At 45.6% G+C, this 22,074-nt stretch overlaps 1 protein-coding gene and 3 non-coding genes across 5 annotated transcripts; all 4 read left to right on the top strand.

The window, feature by feature from the left end:
• The first annotated feature begins 3,329 nt into the window (after positions 1 to 3,329).
• Positions 3,330 to 18,681, top strand: LOC142204767 (hepatic lectin-like). Of its 2 annotated transcripts, none has more exons than XM_075276086.1 (7): positions 3,330 to 3,393; positions 5,550 to 5,657; positions 9,088 to 9,150; positions 10,547 to 10,594; positions 12,453 to 12,598; positions 16,838 to 16,950; positions 18,063 to 18,681. In XM_075276086.1, exons 1-7 carry the CDS (start codon positions 3,375 to 3,377, stop codon positions 18,193 to 18,195), a joined length of 630 nt encoding a protein of 209 aa, XP_075132187.1. In that variant the 5' UTR covers positions 3,330 to 3,374; the 3' UTR covers positions 18,196 to 18,681. The 2 variants fall into 2 exon arrangements, with proteins under 2 accessions (XP_075132187.1, XP_075132188.1); XM_075276087.1 differs by having other exon boundaries at positions 5,550 to 5,661; positions 9,092 to 9,150.
• Positions 18,682 to 19,408: 727 nt separating this feature from the next.
• On the top strand, positions 19,409 to 19,481 carry TRNAK-CUU (transfer RNA lysine (anticodon CUU)). Its single transcript has one exon. It is a non-coding gene; the product is annotated as a tRNA-Lys (tRNA).
• Positions 19,482 to 19,723: 242 nt separating this feature from the next.
• TRNAV-CAC (transfer RNA valine (anticodon CAC)) lies at positions 19,724 to 19,796 on the top strand. Its single transcript has one exon. It is a non-coding gene; the product is annotated as a tRNA-Val (tRNA).
• A 255-nt stretch (positions 19,797 to 20,051) lies between these two features.
• On the top strand, positions 20,052 to 20,123 carry TRNAE-CUC (transfer RNA glutamic acid (anticodon CUC)). Its single transcript has one exon. It is a non-coding gene; the product is annotated as a tRNA-Glu (tRNA).
• Positions 20,124 to 22,074: the final 1,951 nt, after the last annotated feature.

The following is a 22,074-nucleotide window of genomic DNA, read 5'->3' as shown; positions in this document are numbered from 1 at the left end:
TTGCCTGTGATTGACAGCTTTTCTTCCTGTCAGGTTCTGGGCGGGTTCTTCCTTCCCTATTTAGTCTTGGCTCACAGTCACACTGGTGCCGGTTATTGCCCTAGCTTTCTGGTTTTTCTTGCTGTTATTACTTGTACTCTAATCCTTGACCTCTGGCTTTCCTACTGACAATTCTTTTGGACTCCGTTTTTGGCACTGCATCGCTCTCTTGTTACCGAACCCTGGCTACCTGACCTCCCTTTGTTGTTGTACGTCTTTTCTGCGTTTTGTGTTTCACGTATTCAGGGAGGGATTGTCCTCGTGGTTGTCGCCTATCACCTAGGATAGGGTCTGGCAATAGGAAGGGAAAGCGGGGGGCTTCAGTTTAGGGCTCACTGTCCCTTGTGCCCCTCCCTCCAGGGTTCACCAGCAGCTTCTGGGGAATTATCATCTGGCTATTCCCTAACAATATTAACCTGAAATACCTCTGTCCCAAAGTCACTATGTACAGTTTATACCAACACCGTATAGCGGCTGAAATACAAATTACATTCAACACAAAAGTCTCATGTGCTCTCAGAATTACAGCAACAACAAGATACACAGTAACATTTTATATCCCATACCTTATACACAGTACGAAAACCTTACCCGCGCCTGTATATACCCACTTCTACAATCACCGCAGACGAAGTCGCGGGTACCAGCTAGTCTACTATAATACTGTCCATCCTTCTCTGGTAGTTGCAATATCATACTCAGGCACAAGAGGTCTCTTCTAAACAAGACTTGTCTACAGTCATGTAATAGTACGGTACATTGTCTGGAGAATGTGTTCATGGACGGTGAATTGTGGTTGGTGACTTTTTCTCTGATTCCGATCTTGATTGATTATGTTTCTGAGTCCATAGTCTGCATTGTCTGTATTATTCTGGGCCAATACACAGACTGTTTTTTCTAGCTCAAACACAGTTGTGTGAAACAGCCCAACACCAGCTTTATCCAGGGCCTACCATGGCCTCTCTATACCTTCAACTCAACTTTTCCAGTATGGGGTTCCTCCTGTTCCATTCATCTTCAACTCCATTGAACCCTATGCTCCTATGTCTTTTATCCTTCTGTCTTTGAGTGATATTTCACCACACTTTGCCGTGTAAAGGGGTTAACCAAGATTTCATCCTTTGGATAGGTCATTAATATCAGATCATTGGAGGTCCCACCTGGCACCCCCACCAATTGGCTATAATTGGTTCTGTACAATTGGTAGAGGCCCTATTGCAGCTCAGCTCTCATTTATTTGATCAGCTCTCGACCTACCTGATAATAGGGATGTCATTAATATTAGGTCTTGGGGGGGAGTCTTCATGCGGACTCCTTTCGGACGGAATCCAAACGCTAGTGTGAACCGACCCTCAGATGAGTATCTGGACCATAATAAAGTGGATTCATTGTTATTAAGAAAAAAAAAGGGAAGTGGGGAGAAAATCTCTTAAACTTCTAAAAGTATTAGGGACTCCACCTAAAATTACAACATCTGAATCACATTCTAAAGAAGTCACTTGGTGAGCGCAGCTCAAGAGATCACTTCATAAGAATGAAAAAGGCTTAAGTGGTGTAAATTTAGACAAAACTGCCCGCACCAAATTTAGTGTCACAGCTCAAAGTAACCCCCCATGCTTGCTACTGCCTGACACCGCTCACCTAACAGTACAGAGCCACCATACATATCAAGCAATAGAACTACCTACAGTCTTGCTTAGGGCGGTGGGGGCTAGAGAAAAAATTCCAAATGTTCCGGTGGAGAAGGACCTATTAAAGGATGCAAAGAACTGGAGTTGGCAGAGGTGGTGTAAGGTCCTTTGTGAGAGGCCGCTCCAGGTCTAGGTGACGTTGCTGCTGGATGGCTGCTCTATGAGTGTCAACTACATATGGAGCCACTGGAGACCATGGGGAGCGCCATGTAGTGTACCCCATGGTGGGAATATTAAAGGATTATCTTATCCCTCGTTCAGGTGGTAGACCACAGAGAGCCCCGTAACAGTCAGGTATTTCGGATTTCCATGCACCTTTGCAGTAATAAGATATTGCTTCATACATGACCTACTTGAAGATTGGGGATGACATGTAATCCGTCTTGCTTGTTAGCTCATAAATAAATCTTACACAAGACAGTCATCCCCAACAAGGGTCTCCTGGATAAAAACTGGCTACGGCCAGCCCCCGTATATATCTGGCCTTACCTCTCACATACGGTAACTGCCCCTTATTTCTACTGGCTCAGGAAAAACTGAACAGGGTCATACAGATCAGCCTGAATGGGGCTTAAAGAGGTTTTCTGAGCTCTCCTAAGGAGAGGTCAGTAATATCAGATTGGTGGGGGTTCAATGCCTAGGACCCCCATTGAGCAGCTGATATATAGAGAATACAGCAGGGTGCAAACAGCCCCGTTCTCAATGTAGTGGCCAAAGTGGGTTACTGCAGATCAGCTCCCATTCACCTGAATAGAATCTTAGGACTTGAATAGGACTTATCTATCTTAGTTGCAATACTTGAGCTGGCCACTACACAGAGAACGGAGCTGTCTGCTTCCTGCTCAGAACAACTGATCAGTGGGCTCCTGGATGTCAGACTTAGACCAATCTGATATTGATGACCTGTCCTTAGGATAGCTCCTCAACATTTTTATTCTGGAAAACCACTTTAAGGTTAAGGCCCCAAGGTAGCATCTCGGGCATTGCCATAGGAATAATTGACGTGTTGCAATCTCCAAAACTGCAATGTTTTTGGAAATTGCAGTGTGTCCGCTGAGTGGATTTTTCCGCAATGTGTAGATGGGGACAGTAAAGCGCCGGGGCTTTTCTGCCTGATAGGGTGTACTATAGTTTTGCTATATGGTAACATTACAGCCCACCACATGGCTCTAGTTCAGGACCTAAGGCTTTCAGTAGGACATGGGGTCCGCCGGGGTCTATGTGTAACCTCTGTATTAACAGTCCGGCACTCTGTTGTTTGGGATTCCTGATGGACCTGAATGACAGAGAGCTGGTGCCAGTGTGAACCTAGCATGAGATGTTTTTCCAAGGGATATTCTCTTTCAATGAGAATCTACAATTATTTTAATATAATATAAAGATCCCGATCCCCCCATGACCAGAATCCAGTGGTGTCCTTGAGGAGTCCTTGTAACCCCCCATAGAGCTCTCCCATCAGTGGGTCAGGGTCAGGCTTGGAGTGTGTGCGACTTCCACTGAAAGAGCTGTTTCCTCTTATTCCAGTAAATACATTGTATCTCATCATTTCCTTCTGATTCAGCAAACTGGAGTATAAAACCAGTAGATGTCAGCGCTTTATCTAGATACTTGGACTTGGAGTACAGTGCAAAGCAGAAGGGACTGATGGACAATCCGAGATCAGGTAATGCATCCATTTCTTTACTGCCATCTTAGAGGATATCTACTGTATAAGAAGAGACAGAACAACTCTGCTGAACTGACTTCTATTCCTCTCTTGTATATTGAACTTTTTATCTATCTCCTATCTATCTATCTATCTATCTATCTATCTATCTATCTATCTATCTATCTCCTATCTATCTATCTATTTATCTATCTCCTATCTCCTATCTATCTATCTATCTATCTATCTATCTATCTATCTATCTATCTATCATCTCCTATCTATTTATCTATCTATCTATCTCCTATCTATCTATCTATCTATCTATTTATCTATCTCCTATCTATCTATCTATCTATCTATCTCCTATCTATCTATCTATCTATCTATCTATTTATCTATCTCCTATCTATCTATCTATCTCCTATCTATCTCCTATCTATCTATCTATCTCCTATCTATCTATCTATCTATCTATCTATCTATCTATTTATCTATTATCTATCTATCTATCTATCTATCTCCTATCTATCTATCTATCTATCTATCTATCTCCTATCTATCTATCTATCTATCTATCTATCTATCTCCTATCTATCTATCTATCTATCTATCTATCTCCTATCTATCTATCTATCTATCTATCTATCTCCTATCTATCTATCTATCTATCTATCTATCTCCTATCTATCTATCTATCTATCTATCTCCTATCTATCTATCTATCTATCTATCTATCTATCTATCTATCTCCTATCTATCTATCTATCTATCTATCTCCTATCTATCTATCTATCTATCTATCTATCTATCTATCTCCTATCTATCTATCTATCTATCTATCTATCTATCTATCTATCTATCTCCTATCTATCTATCTATCTATCTATCTATCTCCTATCTATCTATCTATCTATCTATCTATCTATCTATCTATTTATCTATTATCTATCTATCTATCTATCTATCTATCTATCTCCTATCTATCTATCTATCTATCTATCTATCTATCTATCTATCTATCTCCTATCTATCTATCTATCTATCTATCTATCTCCTATCTATCTATCTATCTATCTCCTATCTATCTATCTATCTATCTATCTATCTATCTCCTATCTATCTATCTATCTATCTATCTATCTATCTATCTATCTATCTGTCTATCTATCTCCTATCTATCTATCTATCTATCATCTATCTATCTATCATCTATCTATCTATCTATCTATCTATCTATCTATCTATCTCCTATCTATCTATCTATCTATCTATCTATCTATCTATCTATCTCCTATCTATCTATCTATCTATCTATCTCCTATCTATCTATCTATCTATCTATCTATCTCATATCTATGTATCTCTCTATCTATATCTATCTATCTATCTATCTATTTATCTATCTATCTATCTTTCTATCTATCAATCATCTATCTATCTATAGAATAAGGTATCTTGGTTTAGAGAGTTGCCGTCAATGGTTCCTACTCACAGTGGTCCCTGGTTAGTACCCCAGGGATCAGTGCCGGGACCACCATTGAATAACATGTCTAGTAACGATCTATAGGATGTCTCTCCATTGTGTATGTGTTTGCAGATTGGGCCATGCTATATGGTGTTATAAGTTATTGGCTGACTTGGACACATTGACCCCTATTTACTATTGTGGTTACACATAGACACTGGTGTATATATAGGACATGTCTAGTTGGATAGACTCCTTTACCGCTGTAAAGTAGGATCCTATATGTAGAACCAGAATGAAACCAAGAGCAAAGTAGCATTGCCTGAATTAAAGATCAAGGTGTAGGGTTACAGATATGGCTGAAATCACCTTTAGTCCCTGTACACACAACCGAGTAAGGGGTCTTCCGATTCTCAGTCTATTAATTATAAAGCAGGTCCTATCCTACATAATGAACTTGGAACGGAATGGATTGGAACCTCCCTGGACTGGAAGGTCCCCTGATGTCACCTGCATGCATTCGACTAAAAGAACAGACCCTCTTGGCTGTACACTTGGTTGTGTGTATGAGGACACAGATGTACAATGTAATTCTGATGGTATATTTGGGGTTTCAGACAGCATTGTTTTACAACCTGTTGTTCTGTAATTTGAGTTTTGGGATTAAAAGTCTACCATGTTCCTTCACATTGTGGTCTCTTTACAGGACAAATGTGTTCACGGCTGAAGGAAAAACACACGATCATCACATATGGACTGTTGGCGCTGTCATTCATCCTAGTTATCTGCCTCTTCGTAACTGTCCATTCTCGGGGTTAGTATATAGCTCATTGTCTATACATCGCTATAAAGTGTCCTCAACCCTGTGATGTACATCTGTACTTTATCTAAGGTCTGCATGAAACACCCCCCAACGTGGCTTCTTGTAAGGTGCCCATTCTCTTTGGTGGGATCAGAAGTATAACATTGACCAAACACATTGACTTTGGCCAAACCTGCCAATTTCGACAGCATCGGCCAACCATCTAATGTGTATGGTGACTTCCCAACTTTCCTTGATGGGGGATGGGAAATATCAGCCATGTTGAAATGAATGAGTTTTAGGGGTTGTTCAGGGAGTTAAATTCACTTACTTGATCGGGCAGATGATGATGATGGACCCCTCCGGTCATGTGATTGGATCAGTAAATTTCATTGATTGGTTAATCAGTAAATTTAAACTCCCCGGACAAACCTTTAAGCTACTGAGCCACAATGCAAAATCTCAAAATCTGTAACAGGATCCAAACCTACTATGCACCATAATACTATGCCTATGTGGTGCTCATGTCATGTAGGATGCCCTTAAATAGTATGTATGGGCAGTAGACCGCTCCACTGATTCTGGCACATTTGGAATTTTTCTCTAGCCCCCACCATTCCTGAGCAATAATTTCTGTTAGTTTCAGTCTATTTATGATCTCTATTGTCAAGGGGGCGGTCCTAGTCTGGAGCAGAAAGACAAGGACCGCCCACCTGACAGCAGATAGAATAATTTTGCTGAAGAAATGGTGGGGGCTAGAGAAAAAATTCCAAATGTACCAGTATCTGAGGAGCCGATCGAAGGATGCAAAGAGTTGGGGTTGGTGGAGGTGGTAAACAGTCTCAATCTATACCTGCATATACCTACAATATTCCTCTGAAATATGCATCTGTATAGTAATAGGGTGTTATATGTTGGCCATGACGAAAATGGTAAATGTAAGTGTGTGGCCCTGTATAAATTTTTTGTGGTGGCCCACTGTATAGGAAGCAAGGTCAATGTAATTCCTATACAGTAAAAAAGGTATTTTGGAGCATACCATCTAATAGTCAATGGCCTCCATCATGATGGCCTATAACACGGGTCATGTAATAAAAGGGTTTCATGGTCCCAGATGAAGTTTGCGCACAATTTTTCCAAAACACCACTATGCAGTGCACATCTACTGCCCCAACAACTGGAGGATGTAGGAAGAGCTGATCTGTGTGGGGACTGGGTGTCAGACCCCTATGGATCCTATGCTGATGTCCAATCCTATGAATAGGTCATCAGTATTTGGGGCTAGAAAAGCCTTTTATAACATGACCCATAAGCCAAAATAAAAACATCCATCTGTAAAAAATAACACTTTCGAGAGGAAGTTCACGGGTTATGAAAACTCCCTGTCATCCCATCACTGTCTCCCTGGCCTCAGCAATTTTTTTCTGTTATCTCACGGTTCCCTTTCAGAAGTCATTGTCTTGTAAACACAGGAAGAACTCTTCCTGCCGCAGGTTGGTAGGCCCGAGGGGGGCAAATACTTGTACAGATAAGAAGAAAGAAGCGGAACGACACAAAAACTGAAAGCAGTTGTCCGGTCTTATTTTTTTTCTATGGCCTATCCTCAGGATAAGCCATAAATACTTGAAAAATACAGCACCAATGGCGTCACCGTACGGGAACAATATTTTTAGAAGTTTGTAGATTGGGTATTTTTGGATACGGAGATACTTTATGTATTTAGCTTTTATATGTATTCTAGGGAAAGAGGGGTGATTTTAATTTGAATGTTTTTGGTTTTTATACTGTACTTATTAGGCCCCATGGGGTCTTCAGCCCAAGGGTCTAACCACTAGCACATTGCAAAGTATCGGCATATGTATGACAGGCTGCATAGTACAGATCATAACCAGACAAGTCTCACAGCTGTCATGGCAATGGATCGCCAGCCCCAGATCTCGTCCCGGGCGCCAGCGATCCTACCCAAAATGGCAGAGCTAATGTGCCTTGGTCAAAGCGGTGAGCACTGATCGTGGGCATTAGCACCAGATCTCTGCTCTATAATGGACATTTATGCTATTTCCAATCATACTATCTTTGTGACTATATAAAAAAGAACAAGTGTATACAGTGGCGTAACTAGGAATGACAGGGCCCCGTGGCAAACTTTTGACATGGCCCCCCCCCCCCAACCGACACCGAAGCCGAAGACCTCGACCGACCCCCTACTCCGCACTCTATTATGTCCCTTAGTAAGCCGTGTACACAATATTATGTCCCTTAGTGGGCCCTGCACACAGCATTATCCCCCATAGTGGCCCCTGCACACAGTATTATCCCCCATAGTGGCCCCAGTACACAGTATTATGCCCCTTAGTGGCCCCTGCACACAGTATTATTCCCCATAGTGGCCCCTGCACACAGTATTATCCCCCATAGTGGCCCCAGTACACAGTATTATGTCCCATAGTGGCCCCTGCACACAGTATTATCCCCCATAGTGGTCCCTGCACACAGTATTATGTCCCATAGTGGCCCCTGCACACAGTATTATGTCCCATAGTGGCCCCTGTACACAGTATTATCCCCATAGTAGCCCCTGCACACAGTATTATGCCCCATAGTGGCCCCTGCACACAGTATTATGCCCCTTAGTGGCCCCTGCACACAGTATTATCCCCCATAGTGGCCCCAGTACACAGTATTATGTCCCATAGTGGCCCCTGCACACAGTATTATGCCCCATAGTGGCCACTGCACACAGTATTATGCCCCATAGTGGCCCCTGCACACAGTATTATGCCCCATAGTGGCCACTGCATACAGTATTATGTCCCTTAGTGGCCTCTGCACACAGGATTATGCCCCATAGTGGCCCCTGCACACAGTATTATGTCCCATAGTGGACACCCATAAACAATTATTATACTCTGGGGTCTTCTCAGACCCCAGAGTATAATATTCGGAGACCCGGGGGAATAAAAACATAAAAAATTACTGTTTCTTACCTGTCCCCGGCTCCTAGGCTGTCTTCTCCGCTGCCGTCCTTGTTCTATGACGTTGGACGTCACATGACCCGGGAAGCAGGCCGGGTTCATGTGACGTCAGACAAGAAGGAAGGAGGCCTGGCAGGATCGTGGAGAGGTAAGTAACAGTGTTTGTTACGTTCCCTTACCTCTCCCGGTCCGCCGATCATTATACTCAGGGTCTGCAAAGACCCCCGAATATAATGATAGCAGCGGTAGCAGCTGTCACCGGGCCCCTAATGTCCTGGGCCCTGTGGCAGCTGCCTTCGCTGCTATGGCGGTAGTTACGCCACTGAGTGTATAGATAAGCGGGGGCGTTGCCCACAGCAGCCAATCACATGCCAGTTTTTCTTGATTGGGAATAAAATCTGTAATCTGATTGGCTGATAGGAGTCACAAGGTTAACTATATCTCATTGAATTTATCTCCATGCTCAGGTAGTAAACCAGAATCCAACGAGCTGGCCAAGAAGGATGACATTCTTGGGGTGAACCTCACGGGTAAGTTTTACCTACTGCAGTACTTTGAGTCCGCTTAGTAGTGAGCATGCTCTGTGTACTTTTTGGTATTCATGTCCAAAAGTCCAAACAAACCTAAATGGCCGATCGTGATGCAGCATCAGATCTATGGAGGCCATGTCTTTCAACTTACACATTTAACATATCTGCTGCTAAAAAGTTGGTGCCAGGTACCACAGGGCATCTTTAGAGGTCTTACGGAGTCCAGGCTTTGAAGGGTCAGAATTTTGGCTGCAAGGATTGGACCTAATGAATATTAGGCAGGTGACTTTAAAGGGGGTTTCCAAGACCTAATATTAATGACCTGTCTTAAGGGTAGGTTATTAATGTGAGATCAATGGGAATCTGACGCCCAGCGCCGTCACCGATCAGCTGTTTCCTGCACAATGTAGGGAATCGGCATCATGATAAGTCATTAAAGGGTTTGTCCAGGATCAACATTTTTATGGCTTCTCCTTGGGGCCCAGATCAGTTGTACTGAACAGCTTCAGGCACCCATCCTATACACAGCAGAAAGCTCTGTCCCCTGTATAGTGGCCAGGCACCCTCACTCCAATTTACGACCACTGGATATGCTCTGACTCAGGTTGCCATCGCAGGTTGATCCCTATCAAACTCAATCCAACCCTTATACTTGCCTATTTGTTATGCTTCTATCATGAAAGGTGGGAGCTGCAGTGACAACACCCGGCCACTATACAGAGAATGGCGCTTTCTGCTTCTGGCCCTCTATTGTGTATAAGACGCCATAAACGGCTCCTTTAATCTGATCAATGCAGGGACCGTCTGTTAGGTATTTATGGCCTCTCCTAGGGAAAGGCTATAACACCTTAAACCTGGGCAGTCCCTTTAATGTTATGGCTGATCAGTATATGGGACAGTGTTGTGAGCAGGACCATGCAAACGATGAGTTGTGGCCATCACATGTTTGTCAGTGGTGGACCCCGAGTTCTCTGCCTTGAGCTTTGTGAAGGTGTCACCTGTCATTGTGGTGATAATGACAACAGAGAAGTGATCTCTACAGAGCAGCAAGTGTCATCCTCATTGCAAAGCTCAGTTGCAACAAGATTTTAGGGTGATTCGATTTTTAATATAGACAATGAGAAAACAAATTATTAAAAAAAAATTAAAAAACAAACAATAGGTTATTTTGTACAATCCCTTTAAAACATGCAAGTCTATTATTAAAGGACTCTTATGCTATAATGAAATTGGGCCTAGTAGAAAAGATTTACATGATCATCACGAGGGAGAGTTTATCGTACATATGTCCCACTTTCGGTCTTCTCCTCAGTAGAACATGTGGGTGGTTTTATAAAAAAACACGCCATATTTTTTACGTATCCGCATGACCTTGTGTTTTTTTAATCTCTTGCAGTTAATTCATTGAAAGAAAAGATGAAAGAAATAGAACACGCTGCAAAAAGTAAGAACCTGATAATACATAGGGCTATAGATAGATTCATCGGTCCGTCACATATCCTGGGGATTCTCAGACTAGGGCCTTGCACAACCATGTTGCCCTGCAACAACATCACCAATGTAAGTGAATAAATTTGCAATCCGAGCTCCAGGGTGCTGCGACTGTGACTTCTAGTTGCAAAAAAATCAAGCATTTCTGTATTTTCTTGCAGCTACAAGTCACAGGCACTGCACCCACACGGCCATAATCTAACTCCATTCACTTACATTGGTGGCAACAGCGCAATGGTAGTTGCAGTCAAAGTTACTGTGTAGCCTCAAAGAGTTATTCTCATCACAAGGATCCTATCGAAACAGCTAAGAGTTCTCCTAATTACATTGCTTTACAAATCTTGCTTTGTTTACCTGTTATGTCAGATTATTCCTCCCCATGGTTTCAGACTGTTGCCTAGGTCTCCGGCCTGGTCTCTTATCTAGCAACAGCAAGGCACAAGTCAGCTGATGTTACTCTCTGGAGGGGAGGGGGGCCGAGTTCTCCAGAGCACTCCTTCTCTTACAGTTCAGTTAAAGAGGACCTTTCACCGATTTGGGCACAGGCAGCTCTATATACTGCTGAATTCAGCGCACTGTCGGCTTTCCCGATCTGTGCCCCGGGTAAAGAGCTAGCGATCCCGGTACCGTAGCTCTTTACAGTCAGGAGGGCGTTCCTGACAGTCAGTCAGGAATGTCCTTCTGCACAGCAGTGCCTATCGCGCTGTACAGTCTGAGCGGGGAGGAATGCCCCCCTCCCCTCCTGATAATACTCGTCTATGGATGAGCACTGTGAGCAGAGGGAGGGGGCGTTCCTCCCTGCTCACACTGTACAGCGCGATAGGTACTGCTGTGCAGAAGGACGTTCCTGCAGACTGTCAGGAACGCCCTTCTGACTGTAAAGAGCTACGGTACCGGGACCGATAGCACTTTACCCGGGGCACAGATCGGGAAAGCCGACAGTGCGCTGAATTCAGCAGTATATAGAGCTGCCTGTGCCCAAATCGGTGAAAGGTCCTCTTTAACTTCTGCTCTTTATCCGGGAGCTACGTGAACTATCAGGTCAGCTAACTGTCGTCTGCTGATAACCTGCTAAGTTCTCGGGACTTTCTCATTGCCTGTTAGCTCTGTATGTAAATGCAGGGATAACAGTGTGGATTTCAGGGAAAACCTACTGTTCCGCCCTTACAGCTCTGTAGTTTTGTGTCTTCATGTCTGACCATCATCAATGCTAAGCCCGTCTGCTTGCCAGAGAAAAGAGGAGGTGAGAAGAGAAGGTAGCTTGTGAGCTGCTGAATGAGTGTGAAGGGAAAACACCCTTAAAGAGAACCTTTCCTGTCCTCAGACATTGGTGGTAATTCAGCGCACTGTCATCTTTGCTGCAATGTGCTCCGATACTAATTTTGGCACCAATATCCTTCCACTGTCAGAAGGGCAAATCTTACAGCTCAGAGTTATCACTAGGTGGTAAGGAATGTCCCCTTGACAGTCCTCTTCCATAACATTGTACTGTCAGGGGAGTGTTCCTCCCAGCGATGACACTGAGCAGTAAAGCCCCCCCTTCTGACAGTGGAGGAATATCTCGAGCACGCAGGTACATACAGTCAGCTTTCTAGCGGTATATAATACCGCCGAGGTCAGAAGACATGAAAGGTCCTCTGTAAATCATCAGTTGTCAGAGGCACATCTCTCTATGTAAACAGGTGAAGTGCTGCCGGTGCCAATGGAACGCCAATTAATTCGCTAAGTCGTTGATCGGCGCTTGGTCAGAAAATCTACCTGTGTATAAACCATTCTATTCCAAGTCATGACATTATTTTACTTTATTGCAGAGAAATTCACATGTGAAAGCGGTTGGTATCTGTTTGATAGGAAATGCTACTTCTTCACCAACACCAACTCTAATTGGCATAGAGCCAGGACCACTTGTGTACAAAAGAACGCCGACTTAGCCGTAATTAACAACGAAAATGAACAGGTACGGTGTAACGTAAAAATCTCATTATCTATAATACTTGTTATTGGCCACTGCCGAACCGCGCGAGATTCATTTTGAAACTATTCGAAAGGTTTGCCTCCCGCTCTCCCAGTTTCGTTCTGAGACGATCGAGTTTGGCCTGAACCAGAAATGCTTTCATTATATTCAGACTGTAAAGTGTAATAAGCGGAGAACCAGGGAAGGTGCGCCAAAATACAAAAAAATATGGATACTCACCCTTTCTCAACTCTCCTGGGCATCCAGTCTTGGTCTTCAACTGCGATATTCTCCAAGGTCACGTGCCCCATGGACACCACTGAGGATTGTGATTGGCCCTCAGCATCTCAGCCAGTGGTGTAACTAGGAATGGCGGGGCCCCGTGGCGAACTTTTGACATGCCCCCCCCCCCCCCCGACACCGACTACCTCGACCAACCCCCTCCTCCACATTCCTGTGCGCTATATTATGTCCCTTAGTGGCCCCTGCACACAGTACCATGCCCCATAGTGGCCCCTGCACACAGTATTATGCCCCATAGTGGCCCCTGCACACAGTATTATGCCCCATAGTGGCCCCTGCACACAGTATTATGCCCCATAGTGGCCCCTGCACACAGTATTATGTCCCATAGTGGCCCCTGCACACAGTATTATGTCCCTTAGTGGCCCCTGCACACAGTACTATGCCCCATAGTGGCCCCTGCACACAGTATTATCCCCCATAGTGGCCCCTGCACACAGTATTATGCCCCATAGTGGCCCCTGCACACAGTATTATGTCCCATAGTGGCCCCTGCACACAGTATTATGTCCCATAGTGGCCCCTGCACACAGTATTATGTCCCTTAGTGGCCCCTGTACACAGTATTATGCCCCATGGTGGCCCCTGCACACAGCATTATGCCCCATAGTGGCCCCTGCACACAGTATTATCCCCCATAGTGGCCCCTGCACACAGTACTATGCCCCATAGTGGCCCCTGCACACAGTATTATGTCCCTTAGTGGCCCCTGCACACAGTACTATGCCCCATAGTGGCCCCTGCACACAGTATTATGTCCCATAGTGGCCCCTGCACACAGTATTATGTCCCATATAGGCCCCTGCACACAGTATTATGCCCCATAGTGGCCCCTGCACACAGTATTATGTCCCATATAGGCCCCTGCACACAGTATTATGCCCCATAGTGGCCCCTGCTACAGTATTATCCCCCATAGTGACCCCTGCACACAGTATTATGTCCCTTACTGGCCCCTGCACACAGTATTATCCCCCATAGTGGCCCCTGCACACAGTATTATGTCCCATAGTGACCCCTGTACACAGTATTATGCCCCATAGTGGCCCCTGCACACAGTATTATGTCCCATAGTGGCCCCTGCACACAATATTATAGCCCATAGTGGCCCCTGCACACAGTATTATGTCCCTTACTGGCCCCTGCACACAGTATTATCCCCCATAGTGGCCCCTGCACACAGTATTATCCCCCATAGTGGCCCCTGCACACAGTATTATGTCCCTTACTGGCCCCTGCACACAGTATTATGCCCCATAGTGGCCCCTGCACACAGTATTACACCCCATAGTGGCCCCTGCACACAGTATTATGCCCCATAGTGGCCCCTGCCCACAGTATTATGTCCCATAGTGGCCCCTGCACACAGTATTACACCCCATAGTGGCCCCTGCACCAAGTATTATGCCCCATAGTGGCCCCTGCCCACAGTATTATGCCCCATAGTGGCCCCTGCCCACAGTATTATGTCCCATAGTGTCCCCTGCACACAGTATTACACCCCATAGTGGCCCCTGCACACAGTATTATGTCCCATAGTGGCCCCTGCACACAGTATTACACCCCATAGTGGCTATGTCCCATAGTGGCCCCTGCACACAGTATTACACCCCATAGTGGCTATGTCCCATAGTGGCCCCTGCACACAGTATTATGTCCCATAGTGGCCCCTGCACACAGTATTATGTCCCATATAGGCCCCTGCACACAGTACTATGCCCCATAGTGGCCCCTGCACACAGTATTATGTCCCTTAGTGGCCCCTGCACACAGTATTATGTCCCATAGTGACCCCTGCACACAGTATTATGTCCCATAGTGGCCCCTGCACACAATATTATAGCCCATAGTGGCCCCTGCACACAGTATTATGTCCCATAGTGACCCCTGCACACAGTATTACACCCCATAGTGGCCCCTGCACACAGTATTATGCCCCATAGTGGCCCCTGCCCACAGTATTATGTCCCATAGTGGCCCCTGCACACAGTATTACACCCCATAGTGGCCCCTGCACCAAGTATTATGCCCCATAGTGGCCCCTGCCCACAGTATTATGCCCCATAGTGGCCCCTGCCCACAGTATTATGTCCCATAGTGGCCCCTGCACACAGTATTACACCCCATAGTGGCCCCTGCACACAGTATTATGCCCCATAGTGGCCCCTGCCCACAGTATTATGTCCCATAGTGGCCCCTGCACACAGTATTACACCCCATAGTGGCCCCTGCACCAAGTATTATGCCCCATAGTGGCCCCTGCCCACAGTATTATGCCCCATAGTGGCCCCTGCCCACAGTATTATGTCCCATAGTGTCCCCTGCACACAGTATTACACCCCATAGTGGCCCCTGCACACAGTATTATGTCCCATAGTGGCCCCTGCACACAGTATTACACCCCATAGTGGCTATGTCCCATAGTGGCCCCTGCACACAGTATTACACCCCATAGTGGCTATGTCCCATAGTGGCCCCTGCACACAGTATTATGTCCCATAGTGGCCCCTGCACACAGTATTATGTCCCATATAGGCCCCTGCACACAGTACTATGCCCCATAGTGGCCCCTGCACACAGTATTATGTCCCTTAGTGGCCCCTGCACACAGTATTATGTCCCATAGTGACCCCTGCACACAGTATTATGTCCCATAGTGGCCCCTGCACACAGTATTACACCCCATAGTGGCCCCTGCACCAAGTATTATGCCCCATAGTGGCCCCTGCCCACAGTATTATGCCCCATAGTGGCCCCTGCCCACAGTATTATGTCCCATAGTGGCCCCTGCACACAGTATTACACCCCATAGTGGCCCCTGCACACAGTATTATGTCCCATAGTGGCCCCTGCACACAGTATTACACCCCATAGTGGCTATGTCCCATAGTGGCCCCTGCACACAGTATTACACCCCATAGTGGCCCCTGCACACAGTATTATCCCGCATAGTGGCCCCTGCACACAGTATTATGCCCCATAGTGGCCCCTGCACACAGTATTATGCCCCATAGTGGCCCCTGCACACAGTATTATGCCCCATAGTGGCCCCTGCACACAGTATTATGTCCCACTGTGGACATCCATAAACAATTATTATATTCTGGGGTCTTTTCAGACCCCAGAGTATAATAATCCGAGACCCGGGGGAATAAAAACATAAAAAACTACTGTTTCTTACCTGTCCCCCAGCTCCTACGCTGTCGGCCTCCGCTGTCGTCCTTCTTCAATGACGTCGAACATCACATGACCCGGGACGCAGGCCGGGTTCATGTGACGTCAGAGATGTCAGACAACTAGGAAGGAGGCCTGGCAGGATCGTGGAGAGGTAAATAACAGTGTTTTTTATGTTTCTTACCTCTCCCAGGCCTCCGATCATTATACTCGGGGGTCTGCAAAGACCCCCGAGTATAATGATAGTATTTGTCGGGCCTGTGGTGTCACTTACCGATCCCGGCCCAGCCAGGATCGGTAAGTAAATAGGGTCCGTAACGGCCTATTAAAAAAAAACAAAAAAACGCAGCGGTAGCGGCTGTCACCGGGCCCCATATTTTGCCCTTACCATTCCTGGGCCTCCACTTATCATATTCGGGGGTCTGAAGAAGCCCAGAGTATAACAACAATTTGTGAATGGAAACCTCCCCCAAATTTTTAAATTTTTTAAAAAAATTCCTTACAAATCCTGTTCATTCAACACAACTTTCTATAAAAATATGATCCCGTGTGCCATATCTTGTCCGTTTTTTCCCCCCTTCCAGTACTGTAACTGTGTACAGGTGTACGGATATTACGTGAGCAATGTATAATACAAATTCTGGAGATATTTGTACCCAGAACGTTCAACATTTTCCATAAAATCTTTGGGGAAACGCCTATTTTGGTCCATTAACAAAGACAGAAATGTCAATAAGGTTTAACTTTTACTTTCTGCGGTTCCAGAGATTTATCGGTGGAATAACAGGGAACAATGCTTACTGGATTGGTCTAACTGACATCGAGGCGGAAGGAAACTGGACATGGGTCGATGGAACGGACTACAAAACATCATTTAAGTAAGCTTGGACTATCCATGAGGACCATCCTTAGAATAGGCCATCAATATCCGATCAGTGGGGGTACCCACTTTAGGTGCCCCCGTCAACCAGTAGAATGATGGGATCTCCAATCCCTTCAATGTTTACATACTCACAGCACCGTATAGAAAGTTATGGCTGTACCTGGTACTACAATGTAGATAAAATAAAGGTATATCAACTAGGGTTGAGCCAATCTCAGGATCGGGTACAGGGCGAGGAGTAGCCTCGCACACTCTCCTAAGCCACAAGAAACCCCACCTTCTCTCAGCATCTGTAACACTAGCCTAGGGAGGCGGGGACGCGTACGGCGCTCTGCCAGCATGTGAATGACAGAGGGAAGGACAGAGAACAACGGCTGGGAGCTCCGGGGAGTGGCAGCGGTTCTGTGCAGGTAAGTCGGTTGAGCGTTCGGGATCGGAATTCCATTCCCGATCTATTTTAGGCGGGATCGGAACCCGATCGCAATCGTGAAATTTACTTGATCGCCGATCGGGATCCGATCTTTTCTGATCCCGATCAACCCAATGGTGGTGCCATCTGGGCACATCCAGTGGTATCCTTTCTCAGCCTGCCACATTACTCTCCCAGGCCTCTGTAGTCTAGTCTTTGCAGGGTTAGGGGGGGTCCACTGATCCGGTATGTATGGTCTATTCTAAGGATTAGTCATAAAAACCATAACATCGGACAACCCTAAGTAGTAACCCTAAGTCTATGCCCTCAAGAGTAGCGCAAAGCCAAACCAGTTAGGTAACACAGTGGGCTCACACCTGCCGTGCAAATACCAATGACGTCCAAAAGGACAGACTTTGACTTACATCTGTTCCTTGTATGTGAATCTGGTTTTCGCTACAGGGATCTACCAGGTCACTTCTTCTAGGAGTAGTTCTAGTATACATGAAGTAACCCAGGTGAGTCGAGAGACAACAGTGGAGAGCAGCAGGGGATCAGGCAAGAGAATAGTCAAGATCCAGGCCGAGGTCAGGGTAGACAGAACCTACATGACATCAGGATAATGGAATACGTAGGCCGGACATAGGACACAGAGGGCACAAAGTTGTCACCTTCAGAATGTTGTCTTCTTCTCACAGGTTCTGGAAGCCCAATGAGCCCAACAGTTACGGAGGTAAAGAAGACTGTGTACAACTCGTAAAGGAAGCAAAATGGAACGACAGGGCCTGCGATGACACAAATAATTTTGCCGTATGCGAGAAGAAATTGTGAACTTCCATTGTCCTCATGGACTGTCCTTATACATATCTACACACATTAGAACCCAGGAGTCTGTATGACGATATCAATAAGTATATGTTCTACCTGATCCCTTCTACACAGATATAGTTGTAGTTGGGAAAACCGCTGATAGGAGGTGTAACTAAAATACATGTATATACTGAATGAGAACTGCAGGGGTTAACAGTTCAGATTGACTATAGTGGATTTCTGTTAGGTGTATACGGCTGAGTCCATCATTCCGCTTTCTAAATGTGGAGAGTGACGTCCTACAAGCAGGGCGGAAACCCGGCAGACCCCGATATAGTCTATGAGGTCCCTTCCATTCCGGGGGGTGACTGCTTTTTTAGCGTATGGGGTTTGTGTTTTTAGGGTCCCCGAGCGGACCCCAACGCAGATGTGAACCTTATGTAAGCCTGTAATGATGGACACGGATGGTGAAACATTGCTGTACAGAACATGTTCATGTGAATAAACACGGGATCTTTCCAAGTTCCGATTCCTTCCATTTATTGACCTTCCAACAGCCGGTCTTGGACTCCCCCAGTCGTAATCCAGTACGTCGCCTGGAGTGGGGTGGGGGGGAGAGTGGGAACAATAAGTATTTGTGGCCATGGTCCCGGCTTCTAAATGGTTAAACTACGTGAATTACATAGGAGATCAGCCACAATGCCCCAAATAGAGTCTGCAATGACAGTGGGCATTAAAGGGGTTGTCCAGGATAACCAGGGGAAGGTCCAAATAAAATCCCCTGTTCTCCCACCACGGGCCGGTCATGCCGTCCCCAGGGTCTTGTCTTGTCCTCTCCACACGTGATCGGCCTCAGTGGCCTAAGGAAAGGACATCACGAGTCACATCCCATACTCGCAACAACTCCGTACACAAACATATAAGAAAGTTACGGTTGTCAGAATATGGCGACTTAAAGGAATCTTTTCAACGTGTTGGATTTTTGAAGTAAGAATCACTATATAGTGCCAGGATTATATACCGCCCCGCAGACTATGACCATTTTTTCCTAATCCCACCCCACGTAGAGATTGTTCAATTTTACCATTATGAAGTTAAAGATCGGCCTGCAAAACCTAAGCCCCCGCCCATCAGTGGGAACAGGAACAATGAAAGGGAACAACTATCAGAAAGGGAGAAACAGCAGGGAAAGGTGCAAGGGGTTAAAAACTCTACAAACCAGTTTCACAGACGTGCCCGGCTAGCTCAGTCGGTAGAGCATGAGACTCTTAATCTCAGGGTCGTGGGTTCGAGCCCCACGTTGGGCGACTTGTTTTTTTTTTTTGCAGATTCTTCGTCAATCTCCTTTATTTGCACCATCGGAAACGTTTTTATAAATTTGTCTGTTAAATGTTGAAGGGATTCAGTGATATGGAGGGGAAAGTGAGCAAGCAGGGATTGTATGGCTTGTGCACTAAAAATAGTGATGCCTGACAGAAGAACAAAGAGTAAGAAGTAACAGTCAGAAGGTTACGGAGTGTTCTCTCTGATCAGCAATAGGCGTACAGCAGTTTCTGTAGTGTAGTGGTTATCACGTTCGCCTCACACGCGAAAGGTCCCCGGTTCGAAACCGGGCAGAAACACATTTATTTATTTTTTTTTATTACTATATAGATGAAATCATCGCCTGTCATAGGTTTTATCTTAATTACTATTAATCGGGGATTTGTGGACTGTGCAGCCTAGAAAACTCTTTAGTGATTCCATTATATGTAGTGACATAGAAGCAGGACTGACAGTCTATGGAGATATCCAGACTCTCACTGGACACCTACATGTCACATGACTGGACTGGGTAGTTTGTACATATAGTGATGCTACCACCTCCATCTGCAGCTTCCCTGGTGGTCTAGTGGTTAGGATTCGGCGCTCTCACCGCCGCGGCCCGGGTTCGATTCCCGGTCAGGGAAATGCAATTTTTTTTCTGTTTTTTTTTTTTTTTTTTTTTTTTTTTTTATAATCTGATTGCCTTTCATGAGCACGGATTTTGCTGCATTTATTACATTACCCATAAGGTTTTAGTTCCTCACCTAATAATAGACCTGGAGCCTTGCCCATAGACATCAGATTATTGTCTTTAATAAGAGCACCAGATCACAGTGAAGGTGTCCTTCACTACTTCTATTTAATGAGTCCAAGAATGGAATATGTATATACATCTGGGGTTAGTTGCAGTTAGGGGGAGCTATTGGTGAGCTGCATTCATCCCTATGCTCCCCATTTCCTCAATCCAGGTGCTGATGCTAAAGCAGGCCCCAGAGTAGAAGAGCACGCATGGATCAGTACGGGTTGACTCACCGTGGGGGCCTTTATATTACATGTGGGGCATTGTTTGGGCTCTGAAGGGCCATTAAGTTACAGATGGAGCGAGGCCATTATGTTTCATGTGGGGTCACTGAAGGAGCCAATATATATAATATGCTCCCCTGAGACCGTTCCCAGCACCACAGTATAATGCTCTGCATTGACCCAATATACAAGACTGAAATCTGGAATTTTGAGCCCCCCTCTCCCCCATACACAGTTTAATTTTCCACATGGTATACGATGCTCCACAGTGCCCTTTACAGTACAAAATGCTCCCATGAGCCCCCCACAGTGGTCCTGCATGGCATATAATGCCCCACAGAGGCCCTCAATTATAATATGCTCCCCAGGGCCCCCACACAGTACAATGCTCCACAGTGGACCCAAACCATATAATAGGCTCCCCACTGTGGTCCCACACAGTATAATATGCTCCGCAGAGTCCTCACTCAGTATAATGCTCCTTAGTGGCCCCGCACAGTATAATGCACTGACCATAGTGCCCCCAATATAATGCTCCACATAGTATAATATGCTCCCAAGAGCACCCCTCTCCCCCAGTATAATTCTCCACAGTTGCCCCACACAGTATAATAGGCTTTCCACGGTGGTCCTGCACAATATGATATTCTCTGAAGAGCCCAACACCACCACATTATAATGCCAACCTACGCATAAGTATACATTTTAAGGCCACCCCACAGTTTAATGTCCCCCTTGAGTTGCCCCAACAGTATAAAGCCCCCTCCAGTAATGTCCCACTGATTTGCCCCCACTGTATAATGTCCTCCTCCAGCTGTCCCCATGGCTCTATGTACCCCCTCCAGTTCCCCCACAGTATAACGTTTCCCTCGAGTTGCCCCCATAGTTTTTGTGTAGTCAATGTTTATTGAAAATATTTTTGAATTTAGCGGAAAAGAGAAAAGGAACATAAAGTCCGAGGACATAAACAAGGGCGAACTGGCCTTCATAAAAAACAGTAACAAAAACTGCACACCCTAGTGAATCAGGACAAGCAATGTCACATGTATGAGGAAGTGAAAGGAAGGAAAACCAGCAGAATGCAGAGGGTAAAATTAACCCTGTATGGCACATGTAACATCAAACTGGGGCGGTGGTAAGAGTAGGAGGGAAGGAGTCTAACCTAACCAGCTTCCATATGGTGGACCAAAGGAGTATGGGGAATTCCTAATCAAGAAATGAGGTCAGAAAACTTGGAGGACTCCTAAAATTACCCATGGCCGCTTGATTGCCTTGAATTTAGAGGGATCTGGAGAGTCCTCCACCCACCAGGGACTCCATTCTCCAGATGAGGTTAAGCTCCTGAACAAATTCTATCAAGGTCTGCGCAGGCGTGTTGCGCCAATGCCTGGGGATAACCGTCCTGGCGGCCATGAGGACGCGTTGGAGGAGATCCTTCTTTATTGCGGAAATTTTGCCAGGAAAAACCAAAAGGAGGTCTCTCTGTGGAGAAGGCATGACAAAATGGCCACTCACATTGTTGTAGAGGTTAAATGCTGAATCGCAGAAAGGCCTAATGCCACCACATGCCCA

This window comes from Leptodactylus fuscus, chromosome 5, assembly GCF_031893055.1.
Source record: "Leptodactylus fuscus isolate aLepFus1 chromosome 5, aLepFus1.hap2, whole genome shotgun sequence".
NCBI classification, from domain to species: Eukaryota; Metazoa; Chordata; class Amphibia; order Anura; family Leptodactylidae; genus Leptodactylus; species Leptodactylus fuscus.
The sequence above is the reverse complement of the archived record's forward strand: the minus strand, read 5'-3'. Positions and strand labels throughout refer to the sequence as shown.